Genomic DNA, 24591 nt, shown 5'->3' with positions numbered 1-24591 from the left:
GGGGACGAAGAGGAGGAAAGGAGTGACTGTATTGAACACAGGATTAGAGAGTGAGGAAAGAACGTTTGTGGAAAACTGACTAAACTTTGGGCTTGAATCTCCTCTTCCAGGTCCCGATGGGGAGAAGAGCTGGTCCAAGAAGTACCCATCATGTGGGGGTGTGCTGCAGTCCCCAATAGACCTGCACAGTGACATCCTCCAGTACGACGCCAGCCTTGTGCCCCTGGGGTTCCAAGGCTACAATGTTTCTGCCAACGAGCAGTTTATCCTGATCAACGATGGCCATTCAGGTGAGAGAGATACCTCTAAGGTCTGCAAGGGGATGTCTGAGCATCCCTCAGCTCCTTGGCCTGCTCTCTTCCATCTGGCAGGGAGGGGCCCCCAGTGAAATACCCAGAAGGGGCAGGGGCAGGGCGTGGGGGAGAGCCCAGGGATGCCTGGACCACTCATTCAGGGGATGCTGGAGGCAGCTCTGCCGGGCAGCACCTCTCAGAAGAAGCACATCTCTTGGGAAGGGGGAGGGTACATCTGAGCCCGTTGGCCTCTTGACTCAAATATTCCAGGAGCCACGTGATTCATTGTGGGGTCCCCCAGGCTTTGGAGTCAGACAAACCTGGACCTGAATCCTGGCTTGACTCCTTAGGAGTCATGACACTCTGGGTAAGAATATTAACCTCCTTGAGCTTTTGTCTGGAAAATGGGCATATTGATGGGTACCGTGAAGACTAGAGATTACGTATGTTGGGATCTGTAATACAGTAGATGCTTCATAAATAGTAATTTTTATTGTTATTGTTATATTATTCTACAGCTTGGCGGATACTTCATTAACAGTTCTATCTTCCTAGCTGGGTGTGTAACACATGGGGATGTAAACCAAACAACCACCCGTTGGTCTAGTATTCGTGCTCCTGCTGTCCTTTTCCCAGGGGAGCCGAGAAGGTGCTGGTGCTGCTAGAATTGCTTTAGGGAAATGGGGCCGTTCTCAGAAGAGCCCAGGTTTCTGACCCTCAGGCTGTGGTGTCTCTCTGCTTGCTGTATCCACCTGCCTCCTGTCTGGGCCCGGGCAGGTGTTGCCTCCCTAACTGCTCTCAGGCAGTGCTCAGCAGGCCAGGGCTCTGAAGGCTCCACTCCCCACAGTGAGGCTGAACCTGACCCCGGACATGCACCTCCAGGGCCTCCGGTCCCGCTACACCGCCACACAGCTGCACCTGCACTGGGGGAACCAGAATGACCCGCACGGCTCCGAGCACACCGTCGGAGGGAAGCACTTTGCCGCGGAGGTGAGTGGGGCCGCAGGGCTGGCAGAGGCTGCCTGGCGGTGGGTGGTCTGGCACCCTTCCACCTGGCTGGTGGACAAGTAAGATCGGAGCACGAGCAAGAGCTGCCTTCAGTCTTCCCACTCCCACCCCTGGCGCTAGGTAGAGCCACTCCAGCCAGCCTGCAGCTCGTCTGCGGTGTCCTGGTCCCCTTCCTCTCCTGAACATGCGGAGTTTGTCTCTCTGTCATTTACTGAACGATGCTGCTCAGAAGGCAGTGCTCCCGGGGAGGGGAGGGGGCAGAGGGATGCACATGCCCCTTTTCTAGACCTCACCCCTCTGCTTGCACAGATCAAGATCCCACCAGCTTGTCCGGCCGACGCAGGTCATCCCCGGCACATAATAACATCTTGACTACGGCATCTATGTACCCCAATACAACGGAGCCAGCCACCTATGGCCAAAGGCCAAAACCTATTAGAAGTGTGAGGTATAGCAGTCAATGGAAAAACAGAGGATAACCCTGGCTATAAGGGTTTGATCAGTGTTATAGAGCTTAGAGATCTCAAGATATCATCAATTGGGGCAGCTTCTTACCCTAGACTTGAGTTGGGATCTGAGGATCTGAGGATGTGCTTCAGGAAGCCCATTCTATATAATATTTTGTGTGTATCCCACTGCTGAATCATACTGGGCTAATTGCTCCCCCAAACTTCTCAGTCTTTCTTCACATGCTTGGAACCTTAGGACCCAGGGTTACTCTTCTACTTGGCCACAAGCCTAGGGATGACTGGCATTCCAATACACAGGACATCAGGGCAGTGAGAGACTCGTTGAGGACAGTTTGGGATGTTAGCACAGCACTGTGTTATGTCGCTCTGAGGCACTAACCGAAAAGGCCACAAGAAACCAGGAGGAAGTGGAGCATTGTGCCTGCCCCACAGGTGTGCAGGGGGGACATGGGGGTGCTCGAGTTGCTCCATTTCAGAACTCCCATGGGATAGAACTTGGGGGTGTGGTTCTGAACATTTACAGGGCAATAAATACAAGGAGGTAAATGCTACTGATCAGCCAGGTAAATAATGACATGACCATTCTCCTCTCTTCTTAACTGCTAAACTGCTTAATGTCTCAGGCTAATTACAGGTCAAGTTACAAGTGCGGAGGGGCTATAATTCTGGCCCAATAGGATGGCAGTCTTGGAGGTGCACGTACTTCAAACCAGGCCCATCTCTGAACCTCCAGGACTGCAATTTCTCTCAGGCTAATTGCAATGTGGAGGCTTCTACTTACCCATGGGGAATAAAGAAGGAGCTAGGGTGTAGGCTGGGAGAGTTTGAGCATTGGAAAATATTTCTAGTTATTCTGTTTTCTGCTCTTAAGCCACATTGTCACCAAGGGCCTGGTGAAGATGGAGCATACATGTCTATAATAGTGAAAATATATCAAGGTGACCCAAAAGTGGCAGATTCTCTATGGAGGGTCCTTGAAAGTGTAGCAGTTCTTCTGAATTGAGTCCTATAAAGAAGACTCTCTTAAACTCAGCAGGGAATTCTCCTCTGTCTGTATGTCTTCACCTCCTCTTGATTTAATCTGAACACAGTAAGAAAAGTGGTGAAACAGACCACGAGCTCAAAGGGCAGCTCTAACAAGAACTAAGGATCTAGGACCTTCAGGGGTTTCACCTTATAGAAGTCTCCATTTCTCAAAGCTGGGCCACGGTAACACAGTATAGGGCAATATCCTATATCCTATATCCAACAGGCTATATCCTTCACACAGAAAGATGGTGAAATAGGAACTCCTAAGAAATCTTTAATAGAGGACTACTTAAAAGAAGAAATAATTTTGTATAGTTTTTAAAAATTAGAAAGGGTCACTTGAAATGTGAGGAATACTGAGCTGTATTCAGTAAAATATGCTTGAATTCTATTTACAACCACGTAAGACAGAAAAAGAGATGAAGAAAAGGAAGAGAGAAAATCTCAATGTGTTATAGTCCCAAGAGAAAAAGAATCAACAAAAATGTGTATCATGTATATAGACCTAGCTACTAAAATAAGTTGTTTTTTTTTTTAAAGATTTTATTTATTTATTGGACAGAGAGAGACAGCGAGAGCAGAAACACAAGCAGGGGGAGTGGGAGAGGGAGAAGCAGGCTTCCTGCTGAGCAGGGAGCCTGATGTGGGACTCGATCCCAGGACCCTGGGATCATGACCTGAGCCGAAGGCAGACGCTTAACGACTGAGCCACCCAGGTGCCCGCTACTAAAATAAGTTTTTGGAGGACAGGTGACACCATCTTTTGGATTAAAAATTAGGTTAAACATTGTCAGAATTTGATTTTGTCATAACAATGTCTTAATACTCAGACTTTTTAAATCCAAGATTTCTCAGCAAGTTCTCTTTTCCTCACTTTAATAATGACAAGTAATTCCTGCTTTGAAAAAAAATGAGCTTAGAATTTTATTTTGTAAAGGTAAGAATCTACATTCAGGGAGTAACATTCTTGTTTTCTGCTATCTTAAAATATGGCTGATTAAATCTGTACAAGAGCCATGCTGTAATTTTTTTCCACCTGAGGGATAAATATGTGTCCTACTGGGGATACAGTCGCAATTAAGTTACCACTGGAGGTTTCCTGCCTCAGCCCCTACTACTTCAGATCAAATGCAGAGTGGCCAGGCTGAGGCTGGACAAGCTACAATGAGGCCATTTTCCCCTAGGCTCCAGAATAAGTAGACAAAATCAGAGCAGGGCGCCTGGGTGGCTCAGTCAGTTGAAGTCTGACTCTTGATTTTGGCTCAGGTCATGACCTCAGGGTCGTGAGATTGAGCCTTGCATCTGGCTCTGCGCTGGGCGTGGAGCCTGCTTAAGATTCTCTCTTTCCCTCTCCCTTTGCCCCTCCCCCCCATCTTTCTCTGGCTCTAAAAAAAAAAGAGAGAGAGAGAGAGAGAAAAAAGAAACAAAGGAAGGAAGGAAGGGAGGAAGAAGGAAGGAAGGAAGAATCAGAAGAGAAAAGAAAGAATCAGAAGAGAAAGAGAAAGAAAGAAAGAAAGAAAGAGAGAGAGAGAGAGAGAGAGAGAAAGAAAGAAAGAAAGAAAAAGAAAAAGAAGAAAAAATCAGAAGAGAAAAGTGCTCCAAAGTACCCAAGCTTTTTTTGTAGCTAGTATAAGAACCCATTCATTCATTCCTTCATTCAATATCTATTGTATACCTGGTTCCTTCCAAGCACCATATCAGACACGAATACAACGAGTGAGTAAGATGGACAGTCTGCCCTGGTCGAGTTTTCGGTCTGGAGGAATGAGGGAGAAGGGAAAGCTGGGGAGGCCATGAAGGAAAGGGTCTGAGAGGCCTAATCTACCTGGGGTGGGGGTAGAGGGGTTCTGTCCTCCCCACCGGCTTTGAGTCTCCTGCGAAAGCCAAGGGTTCCCATGAGTCGTCCATCTCCTGTGAGCGGCTTTTCTCCCACTGCAGCTGCATATCGTCCACTATAACTCGGACCTGTACCCCAACGCCAGCTCCGCCAGTAACAAGTCAGAGGGCCTTGCCGTCCTAGCTATTCTCATAGAGGTAAGAGATGGTTAGAGGGGTTTTAAAAAATTGGAAGCCAGGATGGTATCAGACTCGGCATTTGGTCCATGAGTACCTGTCTGTTGGATGTTGTGGGGCTCGCTGTCATTTTGGCTGTGTCCTGCCTCTAGAGATTGAGGTATTCCCCCATAGGGTACCTTCTCTTTTGGCCTGGAGGCAGCACTTAGCTGGGTAGCAGAAATGGGCATGTCCTTTGGAACACTGGAAAAAATGAGCCCCAGTTGCACAAAGCTCAGAATAGCCCAGCTGGATAGGACTTGTCTAAAGGGAGTTGGGGGATGGCGATCATTCAGTGCTGCCTCAATCCCTTACACAACTCCTGATATCCAAGTTCCATTCTTTCCTTAATTCCCAGAAAATGGGAATGTTTCCTGATTTGCTTGCATGTTTTTCCCTAATAAGACAACATGTACCTCGTTTCTCATCAACATGCTTACTTGCCTGACTTGGCTTGCGTGAACTCAAGCTCCCTTAAGTTCTGGTTAAAGAACACGCTAGTTGTGGCTTTCAGGCTCACAGCCTGATAATCAGGAGCACAAGCTCTATTCCTTGCCCTGGAACATGCAGGCCCCAGTGCCTTGATTGCTCAGCACCTTGCATCCTGAGATGCAAGAGGACAGGACCATCACCCCAAATCCCTAACAGCCCAGGGGTCTTTCACAATTGTCCTGGTAAAGTGCATCCTCCAGGGAGGATCTTGGCAATGGCAGCTGTATACCCCTAGATGAGCCCTTCTGTGAGCAAAGGTCAAACAAGGCTCAGCTGACAGAATTCCGTCCCAGTTCAACCTGCCCCGTCTCTGTTGCAGATGGGCTCCTTCAATCCATCTTATGACAAGATCTTCAGAAACCTTCAAGATGTAAGATACAAAGGTAAGGGGTCCTTGGATGCATATTCACCCTCTTTTAGAGAAGGAGGTAGTCACTCCCATGTGACCTGAAGAAAAATGAATGCAGGGGGCAGTTTCATATTCTAGGCTCAGTCATAGGCCCAGCAGCACCTCTGCCACGGGGAGAAAGCCTGACACCATTTCTCCACCATGTCTCTCCAGGCCAAGAAGTGCTCATTCCAGGTTTCAGCATTGAAGAGCTGCTTCCTGAGAGGCCTGATGAGTACTATCGCTACAAAGGGTCCCTGACCACACCTCCTTGCCACCCCACCGTGCTCTGGACGGTTTTCCGGAACCCTGTGCAGATTTCCCAGGAGCAGGTAACTGTTGTGCCCTTCTGAGTCAGAGACCACGTGGCACCTCGGTCCCTGCCGTCACCCAGCTCATAATCACCAACTTGGTTTCCTCACTTAGAGTTTCATTGACAGCTAAGCCAAACCTCTTCAAATATCGCAGGTGCCTGGAAGCACGGCAGAAATTACAGGCTGAGCTTCAGAAGTGGAGTTACTGAGTTAAGCTGAGAAAATGAACCTGTCTCCACAGTTCCTTACAAACAAGTTGTTAAGCTGCATTTCCTAGTATTTCCCTCAGGGCCTGGATGGTGTTTCCTCTGTGACGGGAGAGAGCACGGTTCCTTTACAGGGCGGAATAAAGATGGAGCCAGTTAGTGTAACAAACTAGAGGGCTGGGATTGCAGCAGTGAGTAAGCGGCGGTCTCTGCCCTCAAGCAGCTCACGGTCTAGTGCAAAACCGGGGGCACAGAATCCTCAGCAATCATCTCCGACCCTCTCATCTTACAGGTGATGAAAGTGAGGGGTAGACAGATGAGGGAGCTTGTGGGATTGCCCGCTGATTGGCCACAAAGCTAAGCCCCAAAGTCACACTGGAGTTCCTGGTCACTGCCCATCCCTCCGCTCCCCAGAAATTCATCAAGAAGAAAACTGGCTGTCCAGGAGACATGGCCAGGGCAGTGCCACACACGGGCTCCTGGCCCACCCCGCCCCTGGCCCCTCTTCCCGCGTCCAGGAGGGCCCTCACTGTTGCTCCTTCTTTTTACTATGAGCTACCGATCTGAGTAATGTAGATAAATGGCAGCAGGTAGGCGGACAGGAATAAAGTGATGAATCAAGAGATGAAATGTGTGGGGAAGCAGTAATACCCTAACCTAGAAACCACCTTGGAAACCGATTATATAATCTATGTGGGTGTATGAAAATTCTGTGGAACCAGTTGTCAGAGGATCTGTGAAACTCTTGCCTCCTCCTTTTTGTTCCTTTTGATAAGATCATCAGAAGAAGCCTTGGGCCCCTCTAATTTAGAGCTGGGTTCCAAATCGGGCCCAGGAGAGGAATGCCGTGTCCGTGAGAGGCCGAGGAGTCCCTCCACCACCCAGCAGCTAACAGCACTAACTTCCCTCCAAGCCTTGGGAGGAGGGGACAGACCAGCTCACCCGGTGCCCAGTCGACCAGACACCAGCAGGGGAGGGGAGCAGTGTTCTGGCTTTCCCATGGCTTTCTGATGTGCCTCCTGCCATGCCCCAGAGGTCTCTTCCCCAGTGAGGTCAGGCAAGAGAGCATCACTCTGCCCATGGGGTATGTTTCTGCTGCTCCCCTTGCAGCTGCTGGCTTTGGAGACGGCTCTGTACTACACATACGTGGATGACCCATCCCCCAGAGAAATGGTCAACAACTTCCGGCAGGTCCAGGAGTTTGAGGAGAGGCAGGTGTACATCTCTTTCCGGCAAGGTGAGAAGATGCGGTGTTGTGGGGGGAGTATGGTGCCAAGACACCCACTGAATATGAAGTTGGGTGCCCTGCCCTCGGGCTTTGTCACTGATGCCGTTAGGAGGTGGGTTAGGAGCACTCTGGCTGCCCAGGGAACCAGGATGTGTAAGAAGATACTGTGTGTGGGTTTACTGAGGTCACCCTTCACTGCTCTTGACTTCCCTGAGCCTTTGCGGGGAAACACTAACCAGGGCCTCTAGGCGCCTGGACCAGAGCCTTCATTAAATCTGGGAGTCTCCCACAGATGGGAAGAGAGGATGCTCTGGGGGACCTCTCTGCTCTGGAGAACTACCCTTCTCCTAAGACACAGGATAGGACTGTTTTCATGAGATCAAACTCCTAACTTCTTACCCTAGGCTTTCTTGGCATCAAGGCCCATCTTCAGCCTTGCCAGGTGATGCATAGCATCACCAACGTGCAGGGAAGGTGCCTTGTAAGGCTTCAGAGAGTGGGCATAATCCACATTTGTAGCCACAGCAGCTCATGGTCTAATATGGCAGGACCCATCAGGCAAGAAAGCGTCTGCGCTCGCGGCTCTTTTGTTTCATCTCCTTAAGCACGGGCACACAGGAACTGTACTGAACGAAGCGTGAAGTTTGGTTTAGTCTTAAGGCTATGAAAGCTCAGTTCTTCCTTTTAAATCTGTAACCATAACTCCCCAGAAGGACATTGAGCATCTTTATTTGTTCAATACCTATGTTGATACTGTTGGAAGCCAGGGGTTCAGGGAAACAGGTAAGGGAGCCCTCTTGTGGTCCACACCCTTCTTTGAACCTCCGAGGTCACTTTCTCACTGTAGATTCTTGACCCACTCTCGATAAGGGAGTGGCAAGCGGCCAGAAAGAAGCAGGGTAGGTCTGTGAAAGTTCTACTTTATCCCCTTCTATCACTTGTGACTGAACCAGGCCAGGTGATCGTATCCAGAGATGACCCCACTGACCCACTATCCGAGAATCAGCTCTCCTGGTCTCACCTGGTGTACCTTTGTTGTTGTTCCTTTCTTACTGTGTGAGATTAGAACTACCACTGACCAAGCTTAGTTAAACATAGGAGGACTGTATTTCAGGGCCCTTGCCAGCAAGCTTTAGAAACATGCCCTTCTGAACAGACCCATACATATATGGTCAGAATTAAGTTCTTCTGTCACTTACGGAATCAAGAACTGCCCAAGAATTTGTCTTTTGTGCTCTCCTCTCCAGATACCACTGGTTAAGGTAATTTCTCTCTTTTCCTCAGTTTCCTGGTCTGAAAACTCAATCTGTGAACATTGACCCTTCCTAAAAATTGAGAATGTATATGATGATGACTGTCAACTTCTCTTCTAGGAAATGCCTCAAATGTACAGAATTATCCCTTTGTGATCTCTTTTGGATATCAATTTCTCTTTTCCTGTTCTTCAAAATGGAGAGTAGTCAAGGGTTAAATGGAAAATACTTCAACTCTTCAATAAAATTAAAAAAAAAACATAAAAACGCTACCTGGACATTAAAGGACTGGGCCCACATAGATAAGGTTGAATTTTGCTTGTGATTCCAAGATAGTAATCAGATCTCCTCTCTGGGCTGGTCTACACAAGTCACAGGGGATACGGTGATAAATACTCCCTGTATAGTCAGAAGACCTAGGCTGGAGGCCTCAGTTTGTTTCCTCCTGGCTGTCTGATGTAAGCAAATCAATGTCCCTTCTTTGGCCTTGGTTTCTTCAGCCATAAAATATTAGGCTGGGCTAGGTGAGCTAACATGCTTTCAGTGCCAACACGTTATATGATTCTAAGCGGACACTAACGACTGTCCATCCGCACTTTACGTTGCAGGGACAGTGTTTGAGGACAGTTACAGAGGATCAGAAGAAACCATGCAGGAACTTGAGTCTGACATCCAAAAGTAACCTCCACTTGTAACAGTGGACTGTGGCATTGGGAATAATTAGCCATCTTCTTAGACTGGCTCGGCTCTCAGTTGGCACTCATGGAATGGGCAGTGTAGTCAGGCCTGCAGCAGAGCGCTTCACTAGACTCTCCTAGTCTAGCTGGGGAGCTTGAGGGGCCCCTCAGCAGAAGCCTGGAGACTAACTCCAAGCTTAGGACATCAGGATCAAAGCCCAAACGCAGGTTTGCCACTGCCTTTCCTGCACGGTTCACCCAGAACTGCTGTTTCAAGGAGCCCAGGCTGGGCCCAGCTCTCCCCTTGGAGTGAGACACCATGGCAGTCCAAGGCAAACCTGTTCATTTGGAGGGTGATTATAGAAACTTGGCCAGAATTGTCCCCTCCTGCTCACTTCTCAAAGACACAGGCAGCTAACAAGGGCTGTTTCCCAAGGAGCAATGGGGAGGGCAGCCCCAAAGGAGTGAAGCCCCAAATCTCACCCCTCAGGGGCACCTGCATTCATGAGGGCCCTCTCACACCCACTTGGAGGGGCCTCAGACTGTAACATGCCATTTCAGGTTTATGGGGTGAGTCCGTTTGTCAGTGTGAACCTTGAGCAATTTGGACTCTATTTATACACTCTTCCTCTGAGGCATGCTTGTAATTAGGGTCTGATTGATTCAGGGTCTTCTCTGGAAGTTAACAGGAACTATGGAGTTGGAATATTTTTCCAGGAGAAAAGTAATGTAAAGGAAATCCTCCAGGAGAGAAAGGGCAAGGACTTTGAGATTAGGCTCTGAGGTTTAGCCAAATTGGAACACCTGAGACTGAATCATTTAGCTTGACCATGCTTTTTCTCAACTATGCTTAGAAAAGGAATGAAGAACTTGGTTTCTGTCCTTAAGAGGTAGTAGTCTGTCCTGTAGCCCTCAAAAAGAATGAAATCTTGACATTTGCAACGATGTGGATGAAGCTCGAGAGTATTTTGCTAAGAGAAATAAGTCTGTCAGAGAAAGACAAATACCATATGATTTCACTCATATGTGGAATTTAAGAAACAAAACAGATGAACATAGGAAGGAAAAATAAAATAAAAACAGAGAAGGACGCAAACCGTAAGAGACTCTTAACTCTAGGAAATAAACTGAGTGTTGCTGCAGAGGAGGTGGGTGGGTGATGGGGTAATTAGATGATGCATTAAGGAGGGCACCTGATGTAATGAGCACTGGGTGTTATATGCAGCTGATGAATCACTAGATTCTACCCCCGAAACTAACAATATACTATATGTTAACTAAATTGAATTTAAACAAAAAAATTTTAAAAATAATAAATAGGGGCGCCTGGGTGGCTCAGTCAGTTAAGCGTCTGCCTTCGGCTCGGGTCATGATCCCAGGGTCCTGGGATCGAGCCCCACAGCGGGCTCCCTGCTCAGCGGGGAGCCTGCTTCTCCCTCTCCCACTCCCCCTGCTTGTGTTCCCGCTCTCGCTGTGTCTCTCTCTGTCAAATAAATAAATAAAATATTAAAAATAAATAAATAAAATAAAAAATAATAAAATGCTGGGGAAAAAAAAAAAAGAAGTACAGACTTAAGTAGTCTGTACTAACTGCGATTTAGCCCTAGCTCAGGGTTTCTCAGCCTTGGTGCTACTGACATTCTGGGCTGGATTATTCTCACTGGGGGGCTGTCCTGTACATTGTAGAATTAGCAGCATCCCTAGCCTCTCCCCACTAGATGCCCGTAACATCCGCCCAATTCTGACTGCCAAAAATGTCTCCAGACATTGTCAAGTGTCTCCAGGGCAGGAGAGGCGAAATTGAGAACGACTGCCCAGGGATTACACAAACACTTTCCTAGGCTCAGACTGATTTTTTTTTTTTTTTTTCCACTCAGAGGACTTTGGAGTTTTCTGTCAAATGCCCTGGTCTTTATTCTGTTACAGCATGACATTTTCTTTTTTTTTATTGCCTTTTAAAAAATTTTTTATTTACTTATTTGAGAGAGAGAGAAAGGGAGGAAAGAGCACAGCTGGGGCGGGGGGAGCAGAGGGAGAGAGACAAGCAGACTCTGCACTGAGCGCGGAGCCCGACATGGGGCTCGATCCTACGACCCAGAGATGAGGATCTGAACCAAAATCAAGAGTAGGACGCTCAACCGACTGAGCAACGCCGGTGCCTCTACAGCGTGACATTTTCAGTCTGGTGATGGTTACCCCGAAACCAAAAAGTTGTTGGATTATTAAGGCAGAGCAACCAAACTCAAGAGAAACCCTGTTCCCCATCTTCCTTTAGAATTTGAATACACCTTCTTTTTATATAACTGGGTACATCCAAGGCTAAGAGAAGCGGATGAGAGAGAACTATCTACCCTCAGGAGAACTATACAAACCACTTTATCAAGGGTCCAGATGCTTCTGAGGCAGCAACTTGCCTCAGAATCTCCTTATCATTTTTCTCCCTTGCTTTTGTACCATTTTTTTTTTTCTCACGTGGGTTGTTTCTTGTTGCCTTTGGCTAAAATGCCCACTCTTTGTGGAGAGGCGAAACTCACGTGAGGCACCTTTTTTTTAGCTCTTAGAAAGTGCCTCTTCCAAGGGGCACAAATAGAAGACTTGAGCTAACGAGAGGACACAAAACTCATTGTCCTCAAGGAGGGATCCCAGAGAGGGGAACACACCCTGTGAGCAGACCAGGCCTCACAAAAGTCAGATCCCTCTGGGAGGAAGGAGAAAGATGGCAGAGGCAGATTTACAGACCAGGGGCCTGATTCTTGGTTCCTTCAAGTTGACCTCTTCCTAGCTAAACATACCAGCCCTGGGTCCTGATGGTGACGGGTCGTAAAGGAAGAGCCTATCAAACTGAAATGCTAATGTTACCTAGCCCTATTTTTAATATGCCAGGGCAAGGGAAACCTGAGGGACAAGGGGGAGCCAGAGAGTTTCTATAATCATGTCTGTAGTGGGCTTGCTCGGAGCAACTGCATGTCACCACCGCAGAGCCTGGAGCCAGCCGAGGCACACTTAGGAGTGCGGGACAGCAGACGGGGGGTGGGGGGGCGGCTTTCACCCACGGTACATCTGTGGAGTAGCACAATTAGAATCTGCTTGACTCTGCGGGACCTGGGTAGTTTTATAAAACCTTTAAAAAGGAGAAAAGAAATCTTACAAAGCTAAGATGGCTAATTATCTACTTTCTGAGACTAGAATGTATACTTCGTGGTTACTGACCTTGTGTTTCTAAAAGTTCTTATTTTTAAATAAAATCTATTAGATGGAAAGTATCATCAAGTCTACCAAGGTATCGAAATGAAAGACCGGAGGAGTTCCCACCTTCAAATTCCCCTGGATATGGGCGTGGGGTGGGGGCTGAATAGTCGGGAGCAATTATCAAATGTGCTAAGAAGTCCCTAGTCCCTTCATCGAGTGCAATGTAATGGGCCATGTGTTTCCAGAGCACACCCCAAGTCAGGCACTATGGGGAACAGAAAACCCCAGTGTGGATGCTCTCTGGCTTCTAAGAGCAAGCCTCTGGCACAGAGCAGACCAGGGGGGCAGTCAGCAAGCTGGACGCCCCCCCTTGGTGAGGTGGCCCCAGCTGTCTTCCCAGCACTCTGCACCCCCCCCCCCCCCACCCCGGCATTCATCCACACCATGTAGGGCCTCCCTTAGCACGGTACTGCTTTCACCCGTGCACACGCGATTCCCTGCGCCTGGGATGCCCCTCACCTCTCCCACTTGAAAAATTCTTTCAAGACCCAGTTCTAATCATATCATTCCAGAAATCTTCCCTGTTCTCCTGAAGGTGACTTAGAATTTCCTTCAGTGCAGCTGGAACAACTCATTCATCTCTGTGACGGTTCTTAGCATACCACAGGGTAATGACTTACTGCGTACAGAAGAGAATAAGCATGTCGAGATTATCCACACGCGCTACCAGCCCCCTAAGACAGGGATGGTTGGGATCTTAACTCTTGTGGCAGGCACTGTGCCTGGTGCTCACTGCGAGTTTGAAAGAATGTAACCCACCCCGTCTCCCTGCCCCTCCCCTCCCCAGGGTCTTCTCTGCAGAATGATTTGAACATAAGCCTGGCCAGTTGTTACATTCTAGTTTCAAGTCCTATTTTGCTTTGTTTTCCATTTGCCAGCGGCATTCAAATCAATCCATTTGTCTAAGAAACATTAAAGATCTGTCAAGGCTGTCAAGTTTTGAAGTCCCGAGAGGGAGTTGCCCTGGGAAGTTGTCAGGCTTTTTCTGTTGCTCTGGCCTGAAAGGAATTAAAGGCCCCAGTCCCACCACCTACCATTCCTTCAGCACAGACAGCCTGAGACTGGCCATGGAAGGGAGCTGAGAGTACTAAGCCTTAGTACTGAGCTCAGTAACCCACGCCTACTGCTCCAGAATTCAGGCCCCTCAGAGCAACGTGGCTTTCTGGGCCCGCAATCCTGCAATCTGGAAGGCAAAGCCCTCAGTCCCTATCATGGTTGTCGCAAACCAGCTCGCTCGGGTAATCTGGTGGTATCTCTTTGGCAGATTTATTTGTAGAAATTATTTCTTTTTGGGATTCCCTAGTGCCAATAAGAAAAGCTCCCCAGTTAAGTATGTTCTCCAAAGATAGTTCTATTCTGTGGTCACCGAGGGCAGCTTCCTTGCTTTTCTTACCAAAGCCTCGTCAAAGACGGGGCCAGCATCTTAGTTACTTCAGCCTATGACTTGTATTAAGCAGAATAATAAGAGCTTTTATCATCCAAAAGGGGATTTTATGTATTTAAACTATCAAATCGCTGCTAAACCCAAACTCTTCTTGTTTCTTTTATAAGACTGGAGACTGCTAAAGGCATAAACATATACATAAGATGTATACATATGTACATCCATACATGTAACTATGTAAGATGTCACTTACTAAAACAGTCCATATTTGAAAATAATATTTTGAAAGGAAAAGGATTATTTTCTGTTTGAATAAGTAGAATTGCAAATAGACCTAAAAAAAAAAATGCTAGAATTGTTCCAGAAGCTGCAAGCTGTGTAAATGCGGTGTGCTTGTCCCTTCCGCTGGGCTGTTGTGTGTGTGCATCTGAGGCTTCAGAAGACCTCAGAAGCAGTTAACCGGCACCCCCGGGTCCCGCAAGAGAGCAGTGAGGGTGCAGCTCCTGAGCTAGCGAGAACAGGTAGCGAGGACCCTGGGGCAAACGGCTTGCCTGTCTTCAGGGATCTGTTAGGTTCTTCTGTATCTGTGCGATTTCCTTCTCTGTGTCAGACTGCCCTGTCTTTGCTCACCCTGAACCGTACTGGAGCGCTTTATGGAGAGCAGATAGCTCTGCCACGTCTGTGGGGCATGTGCCCTCTTACCAACCAGCTCACAAGCCCCTTCGCTGTGTTTTCATACTTGGCTCTTGTGGGCCATCGCTGTCAGTCAGCCTCTCTCTGTCGCTCCCGTTCTCAGTGTTCTTCAGTGGGAACTGCCTGTCATATTTGCTGATTAGAAACAAACCATTTCTTTTTTTAATCTGCAAATGAATGTCCCTGGCTGTGTCCCTCCCTCCATCATCCGTGTTGCCTATTCTCTACAACACCCCAGAGGCTCTGCTGTGATGCAGGCTTTGGCTTCTCTCTCTGGGATCTACTGCTTCAGCTGCCCCAACGCCTATTCCTGTGCCCCCCCGAAGTCTCCCTGCCTTTCCCTCTCCTGTTAGTTAGCAGAATGGGACCCAAACCCTGTGGGCTGCATCGCTCTCTGCAGAGAAGTCCTGCTTCCTTGATGGCTGGTGCCATCTCAGCTCGCAGGGGGCAGCATCCCGACATCGTCCTGCCCTGGGCTTCTTTAGGGGGAGAATTCTGATGAGGTGACACCCTCATTGCCACTCATCTTCCATAGTGGCTCATGCTCTTCACTTGCTCAGTCAAGGTGCTTTGTCCTTGCTGTATCAAATTCTTGGCTGAAAAGCATCTGTCCCAGGCTCTGGGGCTTTCCTTGTCTTTGTGGCTGCTTGCTTATTTCATTATTTCCACAAAGAGGCAACTTAGGCCCTCACAAGTAGTCATCTAGGAGCCAGGAGCCCTGCTTAGAGCCTGGATTAAATTAGGCCGTTGTTTATAGGGCCTAATTCAGCCAAGGGCAGCCAGATTTCCTCCAGATGAGCCACCAACCTGGGCCACGGGCTCTTGGGAAAAGTCCCATCCCTGGGGGCCTTGCTTCTGGAGAGTTGGCTCTGCTCCCTGAGCTCCCTGGGGGCACTTCCTCCAGCCTGAAGTGGGGCTGCTCAGCTGTCTGGGGGCCTGTGTGGCTCTCCAGAGGTTTGAGGTGACCGTGAAAGAAACGACTTAGAAACTGTCCAGTTTGGATGGCTTAGCTAAGTGGTTAGGCTTACCAGTGGTCTTTTTTTTTTTTTTTTTAAAGATTTTATTTATTTATTTGACAGAGAGAGACATAGTGAGAGCAGGAAAACAAGCTGCGGGAGTGGGAGAGGGAGAAGCAGGCTTCCCGCAGAGCAGGGAGCCCGATGTGGGACTCGATCCCAGGATCCTGGGATCATGACCTGAGCTGAAGGCAGATGCTTAACGACTGAGCCACCCAGGCACCCTTACCATTGGTCTTATGTGGCGAAAACTAGCTGGTACCACCAGCATCTGGAGTTTTAGGAACAAAGAACAAAAGTATATTTCATCAAAAGGCTTGGAAAAGAAACCACGACTAGTTGTGGGGTTTTGGTTGTTGTTTTTAAGATCTTAGAAGCCTGGGTTGCCTCTAGGTACCTTAAAAAAAAACACCCCAAATACCAAATTACAGTGTGCAGAGGCCACGGGCTATGCAGAGAACACAGCATATGCTATACAAACACCGGATGCTCTCCCCAGGGGAGACTCCTATCCCGAGTGTCTCCCTAAGCCACACGCTTGTCCTTGTGTTCAGGTTACAAGAAGAGACCTGGGGCAGGGAATCAGGCCATGGGAGCCACTCTGCCACTTGGGAGGCCAGGGGCTGCTGATGGTGGCCAGCAAGAGCCAAGAGAACAGGCCACCCTGTTCTTTGTGGATAGCTCCTCTCCACAGCTGCTCTGCTTCTCCTTACAACAGCCTGGGACCACCTGCGGAAACCAGACCAGAGACTCCTAGCGGCCAGCCTCAGATGAGGGAGGCTGCACGCTCCGTATGAGATTGTGAAAGAGGACAGTAGGGAAAGGGCACAGGGCTGAGGGCTCCAGGGGGATCAACTGGCCACACAGCAGAAAAAGGGGGTGAGCAAAACCTCATCCTGCAGTTTCTGGTCTGGTTCTCCAGGGTGTTACATGCCCCAAGTGTGAGTCCCTGGCTCTCTGCTGGCGTCTCACAACTGGTCAGGGCTCTCCCAGGGTCTGAGTCATCACAGTGGGCTCTGTGGGCACAGGCTCTCCGGAGTACCAGGTTGGGTGGCCACTACCTGCACAACTCTGGCTTCCAACATGAACTGGAATAAGCACCCATACTACATATGCACATACATTAGAAGTTTCTCCTAGGTCAGAAAACCACCAGACAAGAGGGGATCTGTAACAGCCTTTCTTTAGATGGAGGACCTAACTGGGAGAATGGGGAGTAGTTCTAAGAACCTGGAAGAAGCATGCTGGGGTAACCCAGGGGGGCTTCATGACTGGGTTCCTCTGTGTTACTCAAGAAGATGGGCTCACCCATGACCGTCCCCCAGGGAGGTGCCTAGGAAGCTGACTATGGGATTTTACCTCAGATAGCTGGGCACTATTTCAGCCCCGCTGAGGACTCCTAACTCATCCCAATAATAATGCTCGGAGAGAAGCCACAATCTCAGGGTTCTACACAGCAGAGAAGGGAGGCGGGTACGGAGGGGTTTCTCCAGTTTGCCCGGTGAGGCCAAAGCAAAAACAGAACCATCACGACAACAAGACTGGATAGGGATAGGGCAGAAGTCTAGCGAAGGCTCCAACTAAGCCCTGCCAGCCCCAGCCTGCCAGAACCTGGCCGATTCCTTACCGATGAAGAGGGGTAGGGATCCGAGAAGCACACAGTAGCCTGCCCAAGTAGACTCTGATCCTTACCCTTCCTCATCTTCCACTTTAGCCATGTTGTACTAAAAACTGAAGTCTGGCCCTAGCAAAGAGACTGCTGTGATAAAGGAGAACTGGAGAGGGAGATCACAGTGTGAATTGCCAAGGTGCACAATTCCCTCTATACCATGGGGCACCCAGAAAATCTGCATAAGCCCTGTACTTCCAACCAGACAAAAGGTGGGGCTTCGCTCAACACACTGGGCAAATCCACCATGGTTTGACTTGGTTAATTTTCAACCTTTTCCTCTCCCCTTTGAAGTGCAAGACCTTACGTACGCAGGACTGAGTCTGGGTATGTGGCCTGCCGGCCTTGCATGCTGCAGCTGGGTGACTGCTGTGATTCTTGGTATGATCTGGGCCTGTGAGTCTTCTAAGCCCATCCTCCCTGTTTCTCTGTGCTGTCAGTCTGGCTCCTGGCCCTCTCCTTTCTGTGGGTCCTACCTTCAAATCACTCTATGATTCAAAGATGAACTGCCAATCAAATGCTTCCATAATGAAAGACCTAATCACTCTACAGCATGTGTACATTCAGTGAGCCTAACCAAGACCTCTGTTGGCCATGCTGGGAAGCTGCAGCCTAACAGGCCCAAGCCCAGTGTGGAGGTTGGGTGACTGGCTAGGTGATCTTGGCAGTGGGCCCCTGGTTGTTTTGGACTACTTAGGACTGTGCAATGGAGCTTGGGAGCAAAGCCGATAGAGGCTTCCCAGTGGTCCTTAACTCCAGCAAGCCAAGACAGAGTAAGTTCTTATTCTATAGCCCAGGGTTTCTCCCAAGTATGGTTCATGAACCATGTACATCAGGATCAGCTAGAGCTGTTTGGTAAAAATGCAGATTCCTGGGCCCTGCTCTAGACTGAATGAGTCTGTGATGCTTGGGCTCAAAAAAGTCTACATTTTAAACAAGCTCTTCAGATGATCCTGGTGCAAGTTTGCGAACACTTGCTGGAGAATGACTACAGTTTGAAAATGGCTCTAAGTACTCCAACCAGTTCTGCTAAGCCAAAGACCAGAACCTGAGAACAGAAATGGGGAAATTACATCCTTCTGTGGCAGATTACACAGCTGTCACTTGACTTCGCATCCAAGTGCCATGGGATGAGACGGACGCAAAGGAAGGGGGAGTGTAATGCATGTTCACTGCCTCTTCCCCAGGCATTATCCTTTCAGCGGTCCTGGCTGGCGTTCTTGGCATCTGTGTTGTCCTGGCAGTGTCCATTTGGCTTTTCAGAAGAAAGAAAAGGTGAGCTGGTTTGGTTCAAAATGGCATTCGGGTAGCTTATTTGTCCATGAGGACTGATCTGTTTGGGAAGGCAGTCTGCAGAATGAATAGCCCCCAGCACCTGTACCAACACTTACCCTAGTAGTGCTGTTTCCTAAACACCATGGCCCCCAGCCTCCTTTGCATGAGACACTGGATCATTATGCTCAGAGATGGAGGTGTGTCCACCAGCCTGCCGCCGTGGCTAACACCTTAAGACAAGTCTCTTGATTTGGGGATGGGGAGGTCCCATTTGCCTAAACATAAGCAGCAAGGCTGTCTTCCTTCTAACATCTTTACATCTGGTTTTTTTTTTTTTTTTTTTTTTTTATTCAAAAAAAAAAAATGAAGGGAAATTTTTTTTTTTTTTTTTTTTCCCTTTCAAACACCGGCTTGTTTACTCAGGCCAACAAACCCTCTGAGAGAGCTGAGTGAGACAGGAGGAAGATTTTAGGCCGGAGCCAGGTCAGCTATTTGCTAGAGACCAGGTAACGTCCACGTGATGCCTCTCATGAGTGAGGTAGATGGTCAACCTCTTGCTAGAGGTATCAGGGTGCCCACCCACAGCCCAATGGAAAAGGAGAATGATCTGCCTGGCGCAACAGCACGGGTGGGCTCGAGCACAGGGCTGATTCAGACACACAACGACCCACCAAAATGAACAGGTTGCTCCAAGAAAACTTAGCCTCAGGGAGTGGGACTCGTGCCCGGAGGCCTGCACACCACCCGCTTCCCTTGCTTCGAGACATTAGAAATCAGACTGTCATGGTTACCTACTTCCACAAGTGGAGTTTGCACCTGTCCTGCCCATCAGACATGTTTCATGTCGCCCTGGGAATCTGAGGGGTGAAGGGGTCGCTGGGAGGGTGGGTGGGATGGGAAGGTACAAAAGGGAGGAGGGAAGGTGGAAGGAGAAGAGAGGCTGCAAAGCAAAAGATTTAAAAGCAGGTGAAGTTTAAAATCCCATCAAGGAGCTGGGGGCGGTGGGAGCCCTGCGGGAGTGGGCAGGTGGGGAAGCGAGGCTAGTGGCCATTACTTCCCGTGCAAGTCACTGAGCTCCATATCATCCTTCCGGCACTTGTGGGTGAAGAGCGAGGTGACCGGGTAGAGCTTTGCCTTGGCCTGGAACCGGTAATGGAACTTCCATTAGCTATTAATGGCCTTTGCTCATGTTTTTATTGTCATGTTTGGTTTTTCTAAAACCAATTTATTTTTCTATAATGTATAAAAAAAAATTTCCAGGAATCCTGTTATGGAATCAAAGGTTTAAAGTTGGGGTGGTAATGAGACCTTCTTCAAAATGCCGGTCTACTATCATCAGCTGTTATAAGAGAACAACTGGAAAATGAACAACAGGTTCCTTTTTGGTTAATACTTTATTTTGGGGGCATTCCTCCCAAGACCATCAGAACAGGGGAAAGGTCCCCACAAGAAGAATCTGACCCCTAAAATTCATCTCATTCCGTAGCTGAGTCAGGCTGTTCTCTGCTTGTCTCTTCTCTTTAACTGAGACTTGTGTGTTCTTCTTGTTCCAGTAGCAAAAAAGGTGACAACAAAGGAGTCATTTACAAACCAGCCATCAAGAAGGAGACTGAGGCCCATGCCTGAGGCCCCAGACCTCCCAGGCACATCCAAGGAAGGACTTTGCTTTGGACACTACACACTGTGGCTCCCTAGACATTTGAAATACCTGAGGGTTCTCTGAAGCTCAACCCACAAATGCCCCAGACCCATGGGGGGCCTTTAGGTGGGTGCCCTGCCATCCTGATGCCACAGCCACTGCCAGTATGATCTGTGGATGGCAAGAACTCGCCAAAGAGGCAGGAACTCTGAGCTGTCTGCTTCATCTGTCTGAGACCATGAGGTTGTCTGGATTCTGGGGCCACAAACCAAGTCACCCACTGGGGGCTGTGATTGGTTTGGTCAGAAAACACTTTCATCCAGGGATTCACTTGAGTGTGGTTTCAAGGATCCTGGAAATTCTGCCTCTTGTCCAAGCTTTCAGACCAGAATGTGTACTATCTGCTTAGATTTTGCTTTTGAGACTCAGTTTCTTTCCTCAGGGAAGGGACTGTTTTCTTCCTCTGATTTCTTTCTGCTATGACAAAACTTTTGGTCTGACCTTACACCTGGGAGGAAGAATGATACAGGAAGGGTCAAGGCGTCAGAGACAAAAAGGAAACAAAAGATATTCTTTGAAACACAGTAGAGGCATTTCCAAAGTCCTGTGCTTTGGGTCAAACGCATTGAATGGGCCTGGAGAAACAGAATGAGAAGACACATAAGGTCTGGAGGCACTCACTTCGGAGTCAGAACTGGAGTCAGAAGTTGTCAAGTCTTAAGTGTGAGGACAGAATATTAAGCCCAAGCCCAACCTCCTGTCAGCGGCGCAGTTATGCTTTGTACTTCACAGACTTTATAAATAATTAGGCTATTCCTTGAAAAGTGTTGTTACTTTCTCTCTCCTAGAGTAGACACGAGTTCTGAGATGACCCAAACTGCTTTTGAATCTAGAGGAAATACGCAGAAGCAAAATCACTGAAGAGCTTTTTCTCTTGCCCAGATTTCATTTTGGCCACTTCGGTGGTGTCCCTACTGCCAATCTAGAATTGGGATGTACCTATTTCCCTGACTTGGAGGATGTTGAGTCATGGCTTGGTTAAAATCTATTTTCAAGCTATGAAAGCAGGAAGTTATCTGTGCAGGGTGGGGGCATCATGGTATGTAGGGACCAATAATAATGGAATGTTACAAAGATGCTTCATGATCTTCTACCCAAGCCACAGTTTCTGAGAAGACTTAACTCTTTAATAGATGTAAGAGCCCCTTGGAGACCAGTTAGTTCCATGACTGAGAAGGAGCCTCCACCACCAACTTCTCATGGCCGGCACCTTGCAGTTCACAGAGAACTTTCGATTCCTGGTCTCATTCTGACAGCATGGAATGTCCTATCAGAGCACAGGTTTCTTTATAACATCTTTTTCCTTCTACTCCTCCCTCTCACTCTGAGAACAGTCTTCTCCCTTCTCTACCATCATGACTTTTTGTAGTGGTGGCAAGCCCCATGGCTTTGTAGCTAGTTTGCTAAACTGAGTTACAGAAGACCTAATGAACACTCAGACATGTGTGTGCACAGGATCTTTGACAGCCTCGGAGCCTGGGGTGGCATCTTCACCTTGCCATTAGCATGCCTGATGCTGATCAAATGACAGCAGGGACAAGCCTCATGACAGAGCATTGTGAATTAGGTGATGCTTCCTTGGCCTTGGCCCAAAGTTGCCAATCAGAAACCAACATAAATCCAGAGTCCTGGGACTATCTCTCTACCTTTTATGGACAAATTTTGCAAGAAAACAACGAGATCACTGTAGCTGGCACAATGGCTGTTCATAAAAAGGGAGATTGACTAGGCCATGAAAACAGTGGCATTTTCTCCTGCCCTGTGGCTGAGATAAAGCAAAGCTAGGGAGGCAGGCAGAAGGCTCCAAGAATCAACACTGTCAACTTCCTTGCTAATCATTATGGGGCTCCTGGGGACCAAGCTTGGAAACTGGGAAGCCTTTCCTCAGGTTCTCACTCATTCCACCAACACCAGTCACCACTGAAGGAAACCAGCACTGTGGCATGTGAAGTTCCTCTGCCTCACTCGCACCCCGTAGAAGGCCCAGGTGCTGTGCTGGGTGCACTATAGGTAGAGATCACAAAAACAAAGCCCATGTGGGAAAAGGACAGGGAAGGCCCTGGCTTCTTTGTTTCTTACTAATGGGAGAGTTTGAGTCTCTTTGTTCTGTTTCTTTAGGATCATCTGGTAAAAATAGTAAAAATTTATACCTGTTTCCTTAAGAGACATTCTAGGATTTTGCTGCATTGACTATTAATCCCATTTCAAGTTCAGACCTTAAATTCTTTTCCCCTTCACTAAACTCTCTGAAGGCCTCCTGAGCACCACTGGGAAGCACCAGGGTCTACAGCATCCCTCTGTCCCTGTGCCTCGGATGGACCGTAGGCCACTATGATGATGGTCTGTTTAGCACTTCTGTATTTATTGTAAGAATGATTGTAATGAAGACATAAACTATAAATATGAGAAATTATAAATAAAATGTTTTTCACATCAGACTGATTTTTTTGGAGGTGAGGTTCAAGCATTATTGTTGGCAAAGCACTTTGTAGTCCCCGGTCTATGGTGACAGGTAACTGATCAGAGTAAGTAATGTCACTTGTCTATAATGTCTTAGCACCTGGCTCCAAAGGAAAATACACTGATGTACTTAATCATTTTACTGAGGACGGAGGCCCATAGTATGTGTAGCCCTGGAGTCACATAGCTGCTTAGCGAACAGAGCTGGGAAATCTGGAATAATCAGGGAAAGGCTCAGAGAGAAGGGGGTATCTGAGCTGGGCCTCAAAGAAGAAGTCAAATTTGAACAGAAGGAAGGAGAGAGGGAGGCATTCCTAACTAAGAGGACATGAACATAAAGACTGGGCCTTATGTCTCTCTACTTCACTGGGTATTGCACTTAGAGTATGTTGGAAGCCTCTCTTGGTTGCCTGTTATTTATTTTGGATTTTTTTTTTTTCAAAACATGCTATCATCTTCCATACAATTTTTTATCTAAATCCAGATTTCACATTCTGGTTTGGTGGAAGAGGCAATCCTGTAGAGGTTACAAACAGGCACCATCACTGTTTGTTTATTTAGGAAATCTTCCAGTTTTCACTGCAGTTGCCCAAGGATGGAAACAGATGAACTGTCCAAGGGTAATTTTGCTCTAGTAGGTGATAAAACAGTGGGCCCAGCTTTAGAATAGAAACATTATAAACCGTCCAGGTTCTGATGGTCTCTTCAGTCAGAACACAGGTATTTTTCAGTTCGCCCCCTTTAACATCCTTCAGAGGTAAGGACAGGTGGAGCAAGGCACCCCCACAGTGGCTGTGCAACTCTCATTCCTTTGCACCTGCTCCCATCCCACTGGGGCTGGGGCGGCAGGGGGCGAGGTTGGAGTGAGCAACAGAAATCATCTGCCCCCCTTTTCATACCCTTGCTCCCCATTCCCTGAACTCAAGATTCTTTGGGGCTGATGATCAGGGGCATGTGGTGGCAAGAGCCATGGATTGGCAGGGGAGACTCAAGTCTTTCCTCAGGTTGGCCATTACCTCCTCATGTAAATGCAGCTATATATACAATCTAGAGCATGTAGTCGGATAGAATATAAGACGATACAATGCGAGACAGGTGAAAATTTAAAGTTATGGTAGCCACACACCCCAAAAAGGAAAAAAATAGTGTCATCAATTTTAGTAATATATTATAAAGCCCAGTAGATCCAAAATACTATGACTTCAACATGTAATCAATATTTTGATATGAGATAGTTTCATTCTTCTCTGTAGTAAGTCTCTGAAACCTAGTGTGTATTTTAAATTAACAGCACAGCTCGATTCGGATGCTAAATTTTCATTGAAAATATTTGATCTGTGTTTAGGTTTGACAAAATTACAGTGGAAAAAGCCGATTCACATGCCCGAGTTGCTCCAAACATGCTTAAAAGTTTTCCAAAACCTGAACCAATTATCAGCTTTTAAATTGAAATTGATTGAAGTAAAATAAATCAAGCTTTTTCTCACTTTCATCAGATACATCCTAAGTGCTCATAGCCACACGTGGCCAGAGGCCAGCACAACCACTGTGCAGATACAGACCGCTAACCTTCTCCTTTGACATACCCTTTGGGAGGGTTAAACCTAGAAAGCTTTCATGCAAAATGCACCTGAGAAGAAAGCTTTGGGGGCTGAGGGATGGGAGATGAGAGAGGATGGGGGAATTCAGGCGGCTGAATTTGGAGGATGGAAGGAAAGAGGGCAGACAAAATCAGG

At 47.8% G+C, this 24591-nt stretch overlaps 2 protein-coding genes across 14 annotated transcripts in view; one reads left to right on the top strand and one right to left on the bottom strand.

The window, feature by feature from the left end:
• CA12 (carbonic anhydrase 12) overlaps positions 1–22831 on the top strand; it is a 56027-nt gene extending 33196 nt beyond the window's left edge. For 2 of the 9 annotated variants that reach the window (XM_073877145.1, XM_073877143.1), the window contains 9 exons: positions 111–290; positions 1141–1283; positions 4739–4834; positions 5664–5727; positions 5907–6064; positions 7363–7489; positions 17716–17748; positions 18609–18696; positions 20250–22831. In XM_073877145.1, the coding sequence (XP_073733246.1) occupies positions 111–290; positions 1141–1283; positions 4739–4834; positions 5664–5727; positions 5907–6064; positions 7363–7489; positions 17716–17748; positions 18609–18696; positions 20250–20322 (962 nt within the window). In that variant the 3' untranslated portion in view covers positions 20323–22831. The other 7 variants (XM_073877147.1, XM_073877144.1, XM_073877146.1 and 4 more) reach the window with 7 other exon arrangements.
• APH1B (aph-1 homolog B, gamma-secretase subunit) overlaps positions 1–24591 on the bottom strand; it is an 80188-nt gene that overhangs the window by 6599 nt on the left and 48998 nt on the right. Inside the window, exon 8 of one of the 5 annotated variants that reach the window (XR_003210547.2) lies at positions 7880–8106. The exons of the other annotated variants lie outside the window; for them this stretch is intronic. The gene's annotated coding sequence lies outside the window, so the exon portion shown is untranslated. The remainder of the gene's footprint in view (positions 1–7879; positions 8107–24591) is intronic. 5 annotated transcript variants of the gene reach the window in all.

This window comes from Callorhinus ursinus, unplaced genomic scaffold (genome assembly GCF_003265705.2).
Source record: "Callorhinus ursinus isolate GAN/ISIS: 27379988/994484 unplaced genomic scaffold, GSC_fseal_2.0 scaffold25, whole genome shotgun sequence".
In the NCBI taxonomy this organism is placed as follows: Eukaryota; Metazoa; Chordata; class Mammalia; order Carnivora; family Otariidae; genus Callorhinus; species Callorhinus ursinus.
Note: the sequence above shows the minus strand (reverse complement) of the source record. Positions and strands in the feature narration are given on the sequence as shown.